The 16817-nt window shown below is 43.5% G+C and overlaps 1 protein-coding gene across 9 annotated transcripts in view; it reads left to right on the forward strand.

The window, feature by feature from the left end:
- The window catches only part of PAK3 (p21 (RAC1) activated kinase 3), a 385994-nt gene extending 369312 nt beyond the window's left edge, over positions 1-16682 (forward strand). For all 9 annotated transcript variants that reach the window (XM_063937312.1, XM_063937315.1, XM_063937311.1 and 6 more), the window contains 2 exons: positions 8828-8965; positions 10408-16682. In XM_063937312.1, coding sequence (XP_063793382.1) covers positions 8828-8965; positions 10408-10497 — 228 coding nt within the window. In that variant the 3' untranslated portion in view covers positions 10498-16682. The remainder of the gene's footprint in view (positions 1-8827; positions 8966-10407) is intronic.
- Positions 16683-16817: the final 135 nt, after the last annotated feature.

A 16817-nucleotide genomic window follows, 5' to 3' on the forward strand; every position in this document is an offset into this window, starting at 1 on the left:
GGTTCCACCTCGAGGCCGAACTTATCCGTTGTCTCTGCCTGAGACGCATTCTATGGAGGAATATATTAAAGAGAACCTAGCAAAGGGGTTCATTCGACCTTCTTCTTCTCCAGCCGGCGCAGGCTTCTTTTTTGTAAAAAAGAAAGATGGTGGTCTGCGGCCGTGCATCGACTACAGAGGTTTGAACGACATTACCATCAAGAACCGTTATCCTTTACCCCTGATTACTGAGCTCTTTGACAGAGTTAGCGGAGCTACCATCTTTACAAAGCTGGACTTGCGAGGTGCATACAATCTCATCCGGATCCGTGAGGGTGACGAGTGGAAGACCGCTTTTAACACCCGTGACGGACATTATGAGTACCTCGTCATGCCCTTCGGATTGAGCAATGCTCCAGCTGTCTTCCAGCATTTTGTCAATGAGATCTTCAGAGACATTCTATACCGTCATGTCGTGGTCTATCTAGACGATATCCTCATTTTTGCCAACGATTTAGAGGAACATCGTTTTTGGGTTAAAGAGGTTCTGTCCCGTCTCCGTGTCAATCATCTCTATTGCAAATTAGAAAAATGCGTCTTTGAAGTCAAGTCCATTCCGTTTCTAGGGTACATTGTGTCCGGTTCCGGACTAGAGATGGATCCTGAGAAACTACAAGCAATCCAAAATTGGCCGGTACCCTTAACCCTCAAAGGGGTCCAGAGGTTCTTAGGGTTCGCCAACTATTACCGAAAGTTTATACGAGACTTTTCCACCATTGTGGCGCCTATTACTGCTTTCACTAAGAAGGGTGCTAACCCGTCCAAGTGGTCTGAAGAAGCCATGCAAGCATTTCATCTTTTAAAACAAAGGTTCATCTCTGCGCCTGTTCTGAAACAGCCTGACATCGACTCTCCTTTCATCTTAGAGGTGGATGCCTCCTCCGTTGGAGTAGGAGCGGTGTTATCTCAGAGGGCTAAAGATGGCCATTTACACCCTTGCAGTTTCTTCTCCCGGAAGTTCTCCCCAGCTGAGCGCAACTATGCCATTGGCGACCAGGAGTTGCTAGCCATCAAGCTCGCTCTAGAAGAGTGGAGGTATCTGTTGGAGGGAGCTTCTCATTCAATCACCATACTTACAGACCACAAGAACCTTTTATATCTGAAAGGCGCACAATGTCTCAACCCTCGTCAGGCCAGATGGGCACTTTTCTTTTCCAGGTTCGACTTTAAACTCCAGTTCTGTCCGGGCTCTCAGAATCGCAAGGCCGATGCCCTTTCCCGCTCATGGGAGCAAGAAAATGAGTCAGAGTCTTCAGACAAGCATCCTATTATAAATCCGTTGGCATTCTCCATGGTAGGGATGGACTCTACGCCCCCATCAGGGAAAAGTTTTGTGAAACCGATGCTAAGGAAGAAGCTCATGCATTGGGCCCATGCTTCCCGTTTTGCCGGACATACAGGTATCCAAAAAACCCTGGAGTTTATCTCTAGGTCCTATTGGTGGCCAACTCTGAAAAAGGACGTCTTGGAGTTTATTGCATCTTGCCCAAAGTGTGCTCAACATAAGGTATCCCGCCAGTCGCCTGCGGGGCAACTGGTTCCACTATCTGTTCCCCGTCGACCTTGGACCCATTTGTCGATGGATTTTATTACAGATTTACCCATGTGCAACAAGTTCAATACCATCTGGGTGGTAGTTGACCGGTTCACCAAGATGGCACACTTCATTCCTCTCACCGGTCTTCCGTCAGCTTCCAAGTTGGCTCAAGTATTCATACAAGAGATCTTCCGACTCCACGGTCTTCCTGAAGAAATTATCTCAGATCGAGGAGTTCAATTCACAGCCAAATTCTGGCGAAGTTTATGTCAAGTCCTCCAAGTCAAGCTAAAGTTTTCCACGGCTTACCATCCTCAGACCAATGGTCAAACCGAGAGGGTGAATCAGGACTTGGAGGCCTTCCTCCGCATCTATGTGTCCTCCTCTCAAGATGACTGGGTTCAATTACTTCCCTGGGCCGAGTTCTGTCATAACAACCAGTATCATTCTTCATCTGCTTCAACACCATTCTTCACTAACTTTGGATTCCACCCTAAAGTCCCTGAGTTCCAACCGCTTCCAGCAACTTCTGTTCCCGCAGTGGATATCACCTTGCATCAGTTTGCCAATATCTGGAAGAGCGTACGATCAGCTCTGCTCAAGGCATCGTTCAGGTACAAGAAGTTTGCGGATAAGAAGCGTCGAGCAGTTCCTGCTCTCAAGGTGGGTGATCGGGTATGGTTATCCACGAAGAATTTGAGGTTAAGAGTTCCCAGTATGAAGTTTGCACCTCGCTATATCGGTCCTTTCAAGATTGAACAAGTCATCAATCCTGTTGCTTACAGACTCCAGTTGCCTCCCTTCTTAAAAATACCCAGGACATTCCATGTTTCCCTGTTGAAACCGCTGATCTTGAATCGGTTTCATTCCTCACTTCCTCCAACTCCGAAAGTCCAAACTCAACGAGGCGTTGAGTATGAAGTGGCCAAGATCCTGGACTCACGTCACCGTTACGGTCAACTACAATATCTTATTGACTGGAAAGGTTATGGTCCTGAGGAACGTTCATGGACCAATGCTTCTGATGTCCATGCTCCTGCCTTGGTCCGGAGATTCCATTCCAAGTTTCCTCAAAAGCCAAAGAAGTGTCCTGGGGCCACTCCTAAAGGGGGGGGGTGCTGTCACGATCCGGGTATCTGGACGCCATTTCTTACCCATCAGATGCCTCCTAAGGCTGGCTCAGCGCTCCAGGACCGGATCCCATCTGTTATCCTGATGTGTACATTCCTGTATCCTCTCCTGTCACTCTGGGACGCTGTCACAGTAAACGCCATATTACACCTGGCATGGCGTCTCCCGCGGCCTCCGCCGCCGTCCCTGAACTTCTGCATGCAGAGTGTCTGAGTGGCGATTACGTCAGCCGCGGCCTCCGCTGTGTCCGCGTGGTTGGATGTGCATCTGTCAGCCTGGCGCCTCCTGTCTCCGGTGGCCGGCGCCGCCATTACTGTTTTCATTACCACATGGATTACAAACCAAACTTCCCTCCAAGTGTCTGCATGGGTGCAGCCATCTTGGATTCTGTCAGCTGATCATTTCCACCAATCTGTTCTCAGTATTGATAATCTGCATAATTGCCTAGCCAATCCCTTCCTTGCTGCAGGTATAAATACACTGTGCCTGAGCAAGGAAGGCGTCAGTGCTTTGGTTGTCAAACCTAGTTCCTGTTTGTCTCTCTCCTGTGATTGTCTTCCAGGTTCCAGCTCCTGTCTCAAGACTTCCACCATAGAGACCCGCACCAGCATTCCACCTGCGGTGTAGCCTGACTCTCCAATCCATTGTGGATTCATCTGTTTCCAGCTACAACATTACCTGCTTCCAGCTCAGCTTCCAGCAGAGTACAGCTTCCCTTAAAGGGCCGGTGTCCTTTCTACACTTTACCACTCTCCACCGGTATTATTATTTCTCCGCTCTCAAGTTCTACATTTCAGTTCATATTTCATCGCTCCCAAGTTCATTTATTATTTAACTGGTTCCAGCCAGTATCCACTCCGTGCTAACAACAGTCTGGTTCCAGCCAGTATCCACAGCAGCTGTTTTATCTTCAGCAACCCAGCTTTTCCTGGAACACCAGCTGGCACAATCCTGGGTTATCTCCATTGCTACAGTCGGGCCTGGTAAGGACTTTCCATCTAGAAGATCATAAGAACTATCTCACACTACCAGTGCCCTGTGGCTCCTGCCATCCTGTAGTACCCAGGAACTGTATTTATTCTTTGCTGACTTTTACGTTTTCTTTTACTGCTGCTGTGTTGCGGAGTTGTCATAATAAACATCATTGACTTTTATCCAAGTTGTCGTGGTCACGCCTTCGGGCAGTTATTATTCATGTTACTTACATGTCCAGGGGTCTGATACAACCTCCCAGGTTCCGGTACATCTCAGCCCCTACAACTGAGGCTGCCTCCCGTCAGCTCAGGCCCTCAGTTGTGACAAGACCATTTTTAAATCTAAAATCCTTGAACACTTACATACAAAGGTTCAAATTCAAGATGGAGTCACTCAGAGCAGTGATTGCAAACCTGGAAGAAGGGGACTATATGGTCTCTCTGGACATCAAAGATGCTTACCTACATGTCCCAATTTACCCTTCTCCAAGGGTACCTCAGGTTTGTGGTACAGAACTGTCACTATCAGTTTCAGACGCTGCCGATTGGATTGTCCACGGCACCCCGGGTCTATACCAAGGTAATGGCCGAAATGATGATACTCCTTCGAAAGAAGGGAGTTTTAGTTATCCCTTACTTGGACGATCTCCTGATAAGGGCAAGATCCAGGGAACAGCTGGAAGTCGGGGTAGCACTATCTCAGATAGTGCTGCGGCAGCACGGTTGGATTCTCAATATTCCAAAATCGCAGCTGATCCCGACGACACGCCTTCTATTCCTAGGGATGATCCTGGACACAGTCCGGAAAAAGGTGTTTTCTCCCGGAGGAGAAAGCCAGGGAGTTATCCGAACTAGTCAGAAACCTCCTAAAACCAGGCCAAGTGTCAGTGCATCAGTGCACAAGGGTCCTGGGAAAAATGGTGGCTTCCTACGAAGCAATTCCATTCGGCAGATTCCACGCAAGAACTTTCCAGTGGGACCTGCTGGACAAATGGTCCGGATCGCATCTTCAGATGCATCAGCGGATAACCCTGTCACCAAAGACAAGGGTGTCTCTCCTGTGGTGGTTGCAGAGTGCTCATCTTCTTGAGGGCCGCAGATTCGGCATTCAGGACTGGATCCTGGTGACCACGGATGCCAGCCTGAGAGGCTGGGGAGCAGTCACACAGGGAAAAAATTTCCAGGGCTTGTGGTCAAGCCTGGAGACATCACTTCACATAAATATTTTGGAGCTAAGGGCCATTTACAATGCCCTAAGCCAAGCAAGACCTCTGCTTCAAGGTCAGCCGGTGCTGATCCAGTCGGACAATATCACGGCAGTCGCCCACGTAAACAGACAGGGCGGCACAAGAAGCAGGAGGGCAATGGCAGAAGCTGCAAGGATTTTTCGCTGGGCGGAAAATCATGTGATAGCACTGTCAGCAGTGTTCATTCCGGGAGTGGACAACTGGGAAGCAGACTTCCTCAGCAGGCACGACCTCCACCCGGGAGAGTGGGGACTTCACCCAGAAGTCTTCCACATGATTGTAAACCATTGGGAAAAACCAAAGGTGGACATGATGGCGTCCCGCCTAAACAAAAAATTGGACAGGTATTGCGCCAGGTCAAGGGACCCTCAGGCAATAGCTGTGGACGCTCTGGTAACACCGTGGGTGTACCAGTCAGTGTATGTGTTCCCTCCTCTTCCTCTCATACCAAAAGTACTGAGAATTATAAGACGGAGGGGAGTAAGAACTATACTCGTGGCCCCGGATTGGCCAAGAAGGACTTGGTACCCGGAACTTCAAGAGATGCTCACGGAGGACCCGTGGCCTCTACCTCTAAGAAGGGACCTGCTCCAGCAAGGACCCTGTCTATTCCAAGACTTACGGCGGCTGCGTTTGACGGCAGGGCGGTTGAACGCCGGATCCTGAAGGAAAAAGGCATTCCGGATGAAGTCATCCCTACCCTGGTCAAGCCAGGAAAGATGTAACCGCAAAGCATTATCACCGCATTTGGCGAAAATATGTTGCGTGGTGCGAGGCCAGTAAGGCCCCGATGGAGGAATTTCAACTAGGTCGATTCCTGCATTTCCTGTAAACAGGAGTGTCTATGGGCCTAAAATTGGGGTCCATTAAGGTTCAAATTTCGGCCCTGTCAATTTTCTTCCAGAAAGAACTAGCTTCACTACCTGAAGTTCAGACGTCTGTAAAAGGGGTACTGCATATACAGCCTCCTTTTGTGCCTCCAGTGGCACTTTGGGATCTCAATGTAGTTTTGGGGTTCCTAAAGTCACATTGGTTTGAACCACTTGAATCTGTGGAGTTAAAATATCTCACATGGAAAGTGGTCATGTTGTTGGCCCTGGCCTCGGCCAGGCACGTGTCAGAATTGGGGGCTTTATCCTGTAAAAGCCCTTATCTGATCTTCCATTCAGACAGGGCGGAATTGAGGACTCGTCCTCATTTTCTCCCTAAGGTGGTTTCAGTGTTTCATCTGAACCAACCTATTGTGGTACCTACGGCTACTAGTGACTTGGAGGACTCCAAGTTGTTGGACGTAGTCAGGGCCTTGAAAATATATGTTTCCAGGACGGCTGGAGTCAGGAAATCTGACTCGCTGTTATCCTGTATGCACCCAACAAGCTGGGTACTCCTGCTTCTAAGCAGACTATTGCTCGTTGGATTTGTAGTACAATTCAGCTTGCACATTCTGTGGCAGGCCTGCCACAGCCAAAATCTGTAAAAGCCCATTCCACAAGGAAGGTGGGCTCATCTTGGGCGGCTGCCCGAGGGGTCTCGGCGTTACAACTTTGCCGAGCAGCTACTTGGTCAGGGGCAAACACGTTTGCTAAATTCTACAAATTTGATACCCTGGCTGAGGAGGACCTGGAGTTCTCTCATTCGGTGCTGCAGAGTCATCCGCACTCTCCTGCCCGTTTGGGAGCTTTGGTATAATCCCCATGGTCCTTACGGAGTTCCCAGCATCCACTAGGACGTCAGAGAAAATAAGAATTTACTTACCGATAATTCTATTTCTCGTAGTCCGTAGTGGATGCTGGGCGCCCATCCCAAGTGCGGATTGTCTGCAATACTTGTACATAGTTATTGTTACAAAAATCGGGTTATTATTGTTGTGAGCCATCTTTTCAGAGGCTCCTCTGTTATCATGCTGTTAACTGGGTTCAGATCACAGGTTGTACGGTGTGATTGGTGTGGCTGGTATGAGTCTTACCCGGGATTCAAAATCCTTCCTTATTGTGTACGCTCGTCCGGGCACAGTATCCTAACTGAGGCTTGGAGGAGGGTCATAGGGGGAGGAGCCAGTGCACACCAGGTAGTCCTAAAGCTTTACTTTTGTGCCCAGTCTCCTGCGGAGCCGCTAATCCCCATGGTCCTTACGGAGTTCCCAGCATCCACTACGGACTACGAGAAATAGAATTATCGGTAAGTAAATTCTTATTTTTCCCATCTGCTAACAAATTTGCTGCTACGATCAGGTCTGAATTAGGCTCAATGTGTCATTTGACAGGAGGGGAAATTTACTAACAAAGCCCAGAAGTCACTATATGATGGGCTGCTATGGGCTTTTCACCTTTTGCAGTTCATTAATAAATGTTTATACTGTATGTCATGCATAGCTGATTAGTGATCTGCGTCACATGTTATTTCACACTTGGCAACTTGAAATGCAACACCCATCACATTAGCATTTATTCCACCGAATGCAGCTCTCCATCCATCTACAGAGGGGCAGATTAGATGGGCCAAGTGGTTCTTAGCTGCCGTCAAATCCTATGTTTCTTCTGAGTGGTTTCTCGTCCACTGTCTTTGTAGTGCCAGATTTATTGCCTGGGGTGCTACGGAACATACCCTGTTCCTCTTTGTTAAGAAATTCCAATATAGTCTATTAAAATAATCAGTCATTTAAATATTAAATGTACTGTACATAAACCAATTAAGATTACAGTGAAACTACTTTAGCATTCATAGGATGTACATTTGCCAGGTTTAGACTGAAAGGCAGATGTCAAACACTCATTGTACCGTATTACATTACAATAAACAATTATACAAAATATGACTTCTACTAAGAGAGATATATTAATACTTTATAAAGGCAAATCAAATGTAAACATATGTGAAGAATTACATATTTAATAACAATTGTTCTATAAAGGAAATGTGCAACACAAAATAATTTTCTCTTATTGGATTATACCACATACACTTAAGCGGGACTTATATAATTACTTGGGATACTAGGACACACAGCACAGGATATTTGTGGTACAATACCATAAAGTCCATCTATTACATCTGACTCCCTGAGTATCACATGCCGATTTTTCAAATTGACCAGGTTGGAAATTATAGGAATAATCTGTCGATTCTGATTCCATAAATACGTTCACACGCTTATCTTCCATGACTGGCCAGGCATTTTTGGCTATGAGTTCATATTGGGTGATTCATTTTTAACCGATGTAAGTGTCCCAGAGCAATCGTATCTACTGATTTTTGATGTTAACTACCCAAATGAGATATACCCCTGATGAAGCCTCTGTGAGAGACTAAACGCGTTGGGTTATCAGTCTTGTTGTGATGTGACCTCCAGTCTACAATCTTAGAAGGAGGAGTTTGTGAAAGAAATATGTGTACACTTGCTCTTATGTGGACCACCACTAGATGTTAGTAGTGGATGAAACGTTTTATGAACATTTATACCATTACAGTTTCAGATGTTTTTTTTATAAATTTTAATAAATTTGTATATTGGAACCTACTGATTGCTTTTTTTTTAAATAAGATTATATTTGGACATTGTGTCACTCTATTGTATAAATAGGGGTGTTATAACAGCCCCAAGGCGCACCGCAAAGCTGCTTATGGAGCCATACAGATCTGTACATTAGACTCCAAAGAGGAACAGTTTAGAGAATAAAAGGAACAGAGGCATCTGAGCGTTATAGAGAACTGTCCTAATAATATATAATACATTCACAAGTGATTTTTGTTTACAGATATTATTGTGTTTTTATTTTATTATTAACGGGTTATTAAGCATTTATAAATTGTCTTCCAATAATGATTTCCTAGGTAATTGTTGGAAATTGTGTTGGCCACTGTATAGGCGTATTGCTATAGTGTCTCTGTTTGTTGTCCAGGCACTGTACCTGATAGCTACAAATGGAACCCCAGAACTTCAGAATCCAGAGAGACTGTCAGCTGTGTTTCGAGATTTCCTCAACCGATGCCTAGAGATGGACGTGGACAGGAGAGGCTCTGCCAAGGAACTCCTGCAGGTTAGTATCTGGGTTACTTTTTACAGTGCGTAGCTAGTGTGCTATAAACAAAATTCTTATTAGTAAAATCATGGGCAGAGATTTATAAGGAGACAGGCATATCTGACAGTCACATTAATTACACCTTTTTTCTTTCATTTTAAAAGTAACTATACTGTATTGAGTGGTTGCTAAAGATAATAAAACAAGCCAGGTTCTTGGTCCATACGCAGTGTGAAAATATTTAGTGTATCCTAAGATCATGGTTGTTATGCCTAAATCCACACAAGAGTTTTCTTCTGTAGTCTCAGTGGAAGGAGTTATGCATCATTTCCTGTGCCGTGACATAGCATTATATAGAGAAGTTATAGTCCAAAGGCCTGGACTAACACCCACAGTACATGGGGGTGCGGCACTATGGTACTATAGCAGTAGTCCAGAATTATATAAACAATACAGAGAGCACTCACCAATAGCGTCACAAAAACGTAATCCATGCATGTGATGTGAAGTCATATCAATATTTCTGTCTCTATTTTGGACTCTTGTTAAGATCAGACAGGTGTACAATACAGGTACAGCATGCCTGTAGACCTAAGTGCCACGCAAGCTGCCCGCCCGTTGCAGAGGCCAGGAAATTCCCATCCTGTGACGGAGATCCCTGGCCTCTTTCTTCCCCCTAAACAGCAGTGACACACCTCCGTTTTCACATTTGTCCCCCAGATGGTAGCAGACTGTTACCTTCATCGCAGGACCCAGAGTACCCATTATGGGTACTTTGCTGCATGAGAAGCAGCAGCGACTGGACCTGAGTGAGGTCCAATGTCCCTAATGCTGGTAGCAATATGTCATGAACATTTGTACAGTATTAAACATGGACCTAAATGAACATAGGGCACTGCAGTCCTAACTGCTAATAAACCTTTCATGGCATTTTCTGTTTTCATTCTGTAATTATCTAGAAATAAAGGATTTTATTATCTAGTACATAAAAAAATAATCAATAGGAGACTTGTACAAAATAATATTAAGCATATGCCTTACCCACTCACAAAGGAGACATGTTTTGTGGGATGAACTGTATTTATGTGTATTTAGCTTACGTTCCTCAAATCTAGGTGATTTCAGGAGTTCCTAGTGAGCAGATGTTCATCTAGCCCTCAAAGTGGCTGCTTCTAGATCTCTAGTGTGTGTAGGCAATAATGCACTTTAAACATGATTCATATATTCTATGATGCTAAATTGTATAATTGAAACCTAAATACTGTAGCTTGTTGACCACCCATGTATATCCACTACCACTTACATTATAAGCAAATGCTGTGCTATGCTGTATATCGTACCAGCGTTAGGAGGTGTACTGAGAGTTAGGTTTGCACTGTGGCCATATACAACGTATTTAGCTACTCTTGCAGAACGTGAAATGAATCTGATCCATATATGGCTTTGTGTTTGCCTTGCAGCATCCATTTTTAAAACTAGCCAAGCCTCTTTCTAGCCTGACTCCACTGATCATAGCAGCAAAGGAAGCCATAAAGAACAGCAGCCGCTAGCTACGCTGGGCATAAGCTGTAGCCTCTACATAAGAACACAAACTCAGCAGAATCTGAAAACCTCATCCCCTCACACTGCAGGATTAACGAGCTAACCAGCCACTGTCATGGGGAGACATACCATGATGCACCTACTTGTGTCTTCTTCTACCTGCCCTTTTGGATTCCTTAAACTCAATTTTATTTCATTTTTTGTAAGTAGGAACAGGACTGCGAAATTCAACTCGGCACGCTAGAAACTGGTGCTGCACATCCGCACGTTGATCCACTGCAGAAACTTTCCATAGATGGGTTGGACTTTCATAACGGATGATTCATTTTCTGTCTGGTTTCTTCTTTGCTTTGTATTAAAATTAAAAAAAAATGAAAAAAATCTGCATTTCCAAATATGCAGCAACTGTAACAGGTCCAAGGATCTTTGTAGACCTCAAAACCCACTTACATTACTAGTCGTATCTCCTTGTTTTCATCACAGGGACTGTTTACTTTAATTAAGGTACACTTTGCATGTGAAGGCATCCATCCTCTGAGGGGAAGGTATAAGATGTGGTTGTGTATGATGGAAGAGAGCAGATAACACAACGCAGAAAGCAGAGACCGTTTCACCAGAAGAGCAGAAACGTACTCTGTCCCACCCAAGTCCCCCTTCCCTGGCAGTGAAGAGATTTATTGAGTTGATCTATGGCACAAATAGTTTGTGATAAAGGATATTTTTAGTTGTATGTCTGCTTTTTATTGACAACGTTAACCCTTACAGCACTGTGGTCTGTAGCCAACAAGGATTATGTAACCATTACGTTTTGGCTATAGCTAATGAAAGGATATAAATATTTAAGCTGTCATCAAAACATAGAGTGGAGCCATTCTGTAGACTGTACCGTGTCTGAGATTGCAGTCTGTCCATTCACTAGGAACAGGTGCTTCATATACTATGGGTCGGACCTCATAAATACCAGTCATGACGTGCTTCAGTGATGTCACTGGTTCCTAGTGAAGAAAAGGGTCATGTACATTGTTCAGCCACAGAATGTATGCCTGTACTGGGTGGAGGCTACATGTATTCTTTAAAGGTAACTATTTAATGAATACATCTAAAACTGGAAGGGACAATTCCAAATAGAAATAATAAGCAAAATAGAGATGTACAGTATAATTAAGCACCAGTCAAATAGGCTTTTTATGCTGGTGACCAACCAATAGAAAGATGTACCTTTGTCATGCTTATAGTGTTTGCTCAGTGGCAGCGATTGGGGTAATTGTAGTGGGACTGGATTTACACTCTAAGTGCCCTTAGTAAGGAAATCATTGGTGCCATGGTGGTTCCGCCAGATGGTGGGGTCAGTGGTATAATGACAACAGTTGGAGATAGAACAATTGGGGCCATTCTCTGCAAGGGGTGTCATGTTATGTATGTGGGTGGACCTGTCCTCAAAGTGAAGGGATTTAGCTACAAATGGAAGGAGCTGCTGGGAAAGAGTATCAGGATGACATAATGTATAGTATGGGCCTACAGTAAGTCTGTAGATTGGCTAAAGCAGTGGTTCCCAAACTTTTTTGAATCATGGCGCCCTAGAGTATCAGAATTTTTCATGGCACTCCTAGGCCAAAAGTTTCTTTGAGAATTTTAGAAAACAATAAGTAAATTATGTTTATGCATCATACTTAGTTTCTTTAGTGTGGTGCGGGACAATATTTGCTTCTGTTTGTCCTCATATTTCATAACTGCCAGCCACAAGCACTGGTTTTGTCTATTACTTTGACCAAAAATAGTTTGAATTGGTCCAGGACCACCAATCCAAGGCACCCCTGCTAGTGTCCTGAGGCACCCCAGGGTGCCACGGCACACAGTTTGGGAACCACTGGGCTAAAGGGAACAAAGTCTTACAGAAGAGTGCAATCCATTACTCTTGTCACCTAAGGTTCTCTTAGTGGCTAGATCTAATAGGTTATTTTGTAGGGTCTCCAGGGAGTGCTGAGATATTTAGAGGCTACAACACCTTAATAATTTGGGTACAGTTAATGTTAAATGAAGACCTCAGCAACTGCTGAAAGTGGTTGGACGGGTTTGAGGAGAAATGTAAGTATGTCTGAGGCTTTGTAGAAGTCGCGTAAAAGGTTGTGCATTTCCCATGAAGAGAAGATCTAATGCACAAATGATTAGTTTTTAGGCAATCATAATTAGCCTGGCCCTTTAATAAGTGGCCCCAAGTTGTGTGGTATGTGACCACCACAGTCCTAAACCATGACTGGATTATAACTATGAGAACATGTAAAATGCTCTTGGTACATAATAGAACATCATTGCATTGTGTCCAACGTATTTATTATAGAACAGGTTGTGAAAGTGATGCAAGTGCTGCATCTTTGCCAAAAAATATATATATTTATGTATTTTTGTCCTTTACAATGGTGACGCTTAGTTTTCTCCAGTCTCATCAAGTTTCATCAGTGGAATCAGTGGGTGGTAAGTCTGAGTGGCCCTATGTCCCTGGTGCACACATTTGTTTTACTGACCGATCTGAGACACTGCTGTGTGTTGAGGCTCCAGAAGAGGATTTCGAATGTAAAGGCTGTGAAGGGGTGGGGAGGGTTTAGGAGGCCATATGCATGGCTTCAGCTGTTATTGCCCTCAACAGAGACACTGAAACTGTGGTATGGCCCCTTTGGAGATTATCACTAAAAGCACATAGATATACACATTTCATATTCAGTAAGCATAAAAATTCCCATCTATTCACCTAATCTAAAGAAATAGTACAACAAATGTTATCCAAGAGGCGGCTCAGCATTTAGCAAGCCCAATAGGAGGCATCCATGCATACAGTGAAGGAGGACTGTCACTAATGATTTGTGGACTCCACTTCCTCTACTGCCTGTAGACATCAGTTGTACTCTATAATAGTAGGAGCACAATCCTTTCCGCTCCAACATAAAAGGCTACAAGTGTACAGCAGATTGGGAACCACAAGCTCTCTCCTTGGTGGCTATGGTAATAATGAAATTGGTCATTCATTTACTGTAAGAGAGATAACCAAACCTCTAGGCTGCTTTTGAGAAAACGTCAAAATAAAAAGCAGAATATTTGACCTGTATCTGCTCATATGTTACAGTACAATGCTATCATGATGGTGATTTCGCTAGGTAATCCTTATACCCAGATCTGACCGATATAATACAATGTCACTGGTATTGTCTTCTAGATTTTATACCAATTAATTTCCTGCGTTTTATGTTACTAGTCTGCAGATCTTTGGGCCTGGACACATGAACATTGTGTTGTTTTGTATGCAATTCCCCCTTCTCCTTTTCTCTTACTGTTTCAACCGCCTCTTGGTTTTTATTTTGCTGTTTGTTTTCCTGATGCGCATTTTCACAGATTCAAATGAATAGAAGAAGCAAACAGCAGCAGCTCCTAAATACCACAAGCAAATATCAAAAGAAAAACGCCACAAAACAAAAACAGAAATGTGTTCAGCCCTGTAATAAACCAACTGCTCATTTGTCCAGGACCCTTATTCTTTGTCTGTACTGTATCCCTGTGACAGATGGCGTGTACTGCAACTGTATATGACTGTTTGTACATAAGAGTTTAACTCCATGCAAGGATAAAAGCACTTTTATTACAGGGTTTCATTAAATGTGGCACAAATGCTTTTTGTTTTTACACACAGGGAAAATCCTGCCTGCTACTGCATGTAGCACACACATATGGGACTAGAGCTGAGCTAGGATGTGCCTCTCCCAAATCTGTATCTGTCCGCACAATCCTGCCGTCACCGGCGTATCTGTAATGGTCTTCACCATGTGTGTTTGAAGTGCTGCCCCTACACTGTAGCATTCTCCCCACCCCCTTTGTCATTTAAGAGGAGGTGGGCGTCCTTATATTTAAATCAGTGTTTTTAAATAAAGCTGCCCAATGTGTGTGTAATACAAGGAAACACTGGCAGCCTTTTCCCTGCATGAACAAACTGTGTTAATAGTAAATTTGCACTCTTTATCTGGATTTGTTCCCAACTCTAAATGTGACGTTACATCCACAGCGCAATTGACAAAACTAAGCTTTAAAGCAGAATGAACATTTTATAAACAGGTGATGCTACCGAGGGTGAGCCAACCTTGTTCTGGAGGGGTTTCTAGGCAAGAGTCAAGTGTATCAAATAACAAATTTAGTCCAGGGTCAATTGCAGCTGCATTAAGGTGGGAATCCAATTAGTGGCTAATTAATAAAAGCCACTTATCGGCGTTTACTCCCACGCGTTAAACCACAGAGGAGGAGCTTTGTGAGCTGCGATAAAAAGCACCCTCTGGGGTATAACATGTGGGGAAACTCATTGATACAACGTCTTGCTCAGAATCAATGGGTTAGCACGCGTTAACCCAGTGTTTACATGTGGAAAAGACGCTTCGGAATGAAACCCGGCTCTATTACTCGCATGGCTAATTGGGTTTCTCCCTATGTGCTAAAGCTTTTATGCAATGCGCTGCACCGACGGTTCATCAGGGAGCAAAACACACGCTGTTGCAACATTATCACTAGCATAGGCAGGACTGGAGACAGGTGCAATTAGTAAATGACACTACTAATATTGCAGTGCTGTGTTTGTGAAGAACTATTGGTGGGTCAATAACAGTCAGTCGTTTTTAGCAATATTGCATTACAAAAACAGGCTGCTGATACATTTTTCATTGCTGATTTGTATAGGAAAATGGCTATTTCAGGTAACTACATATTTGTGTAATAAGAACTATGTGAACTTGCAGCATAGTACTGAGCCACATCTGACCAAGACGTATTCACTATAGATGGCAAATATAACAGTTGTTTACTCTGGAATTCCTGTACTGTAAACACCCAGATTGCCCTATGGTACATCCTTTCACAAATGTTCAAGCTGGGCACAACAGTAAAGACATATGTACAATGGGTATGGGTCATTAGGTCTACAGTCATTAGGTTGACCACTATTGGTCGACATGCATTAGGTCAACATGGTCATTGGGTCGACATGTACTAGGTCAAAAGGTCGACATGAGTTTTTTTACTTTTGGGTGTTGTTTTCTTTATAAAGTGACGGGGAACCGCAATTACTGCACCGTGTCCCCTCGCATGGCTCGCTTCGCTCGCTTCGCTCGCCATGCTTCGGACATGGTGCCTCACTGCGCTCGGCACAGGTTACTAATCCCAATCGTAGTCCACGTGGATCGTAAAATATGAAAAAGTTCAAAGAATGATTTTTTTTTAAAAAAACTCATGTCGACCTTTTGGCCTGTCGACCGAGTACATGTTGACCTAATGACCATGTCGACCTAGTGACCCTGTCGACCTAATGCATGTCGACCAATAGTGGTCGACCTATTGACTGTCTACCTAAGTGTTGTCGACCTAATGACCGTATCCCATGTACGATTATAAAAATGAAAATTTCTATTTCCTGTCCTCCAATTATGTCTCGCGTGTTACATTATCCTGCAGAAATCCAGCCTCTGTTTATGTTACGTGGAAACGGTACAGTAACACTGGGAGACCTAGTTTTACACTAGACATCGCAACAGAAATGTTTGCCTGGGAACACAAGAAACTTATACAGTATGCCACAGGGTACTCTTTTCTTTCTTTCTTTCTTTCTTTCTTTCTTTCTTTCTTTCTTTCTTTCTTTCTTTCTTTCTTTCATTTTTTTTTTATATTTAATTCTGTGATGAGACCATTTGTTATTTTTGAAAATTTTTCTTCCAAAAAAAGAAGAAAAAAAGCAGGTTAAGGAAATGAAGAAAAATCTGGTGTTATAAATATGATATATTCCCATTGTCTTTCAACTGTAACACATTTGCTGTACATTCCCTTTTTTTTTAGGGTGTGTTATCTGTAAAATACAAAAAAATGTGTAGTGATATCATTCTGTAACTTTTTGAGGAAAAGATTTTTTTTAATTGAAATTAAGTTATTTATGTTGGGTTTGCGCTGAGAATACAAAATGGCCTGAATACCTCAGTGTGTAATCTCTCTTCTCTCTTTTTTAACAAAATCATTTGCATTTTATTTTGAGAAATTTAAGTTAATTTAAATTGTGGTTGATGCAATAGAAAATTGAAATATGGATTGTGCATGACTGTGTCTTGAGTGTAAAAAAAATATTGCAGTTTGAAATCTGGACCTGCAGTATTGTGAATAAAAGTTAGAAATGCTATGGTTCGGGGTATTAATTTTTGAGTTCTGGCAGCTGTCGCAAAAAGAATCTGATTGATTGCTACAGGCAACACACCCACTTGGCCTCTTTAGAAGATTTGATAAATCTTTCCCATAAAAAGAGAGGAAAGGGAGA

Source organism: Pseudophryne corroboree, chromosome 8, assembly GCF_028390025.1.
Source record: "Pseudophryne corroboree isolate aPseCor3 chromosome 8, aPseCor3.hap2, whole genome shotgun sequence".
Taxonomy (NCBI): domain Eukaryota; kingdom Metazoa; phylum Chordata; class Amphibia; order Anura; family Myobatrachidae; genus Pseudophryne; species Pseudophryne corroboree.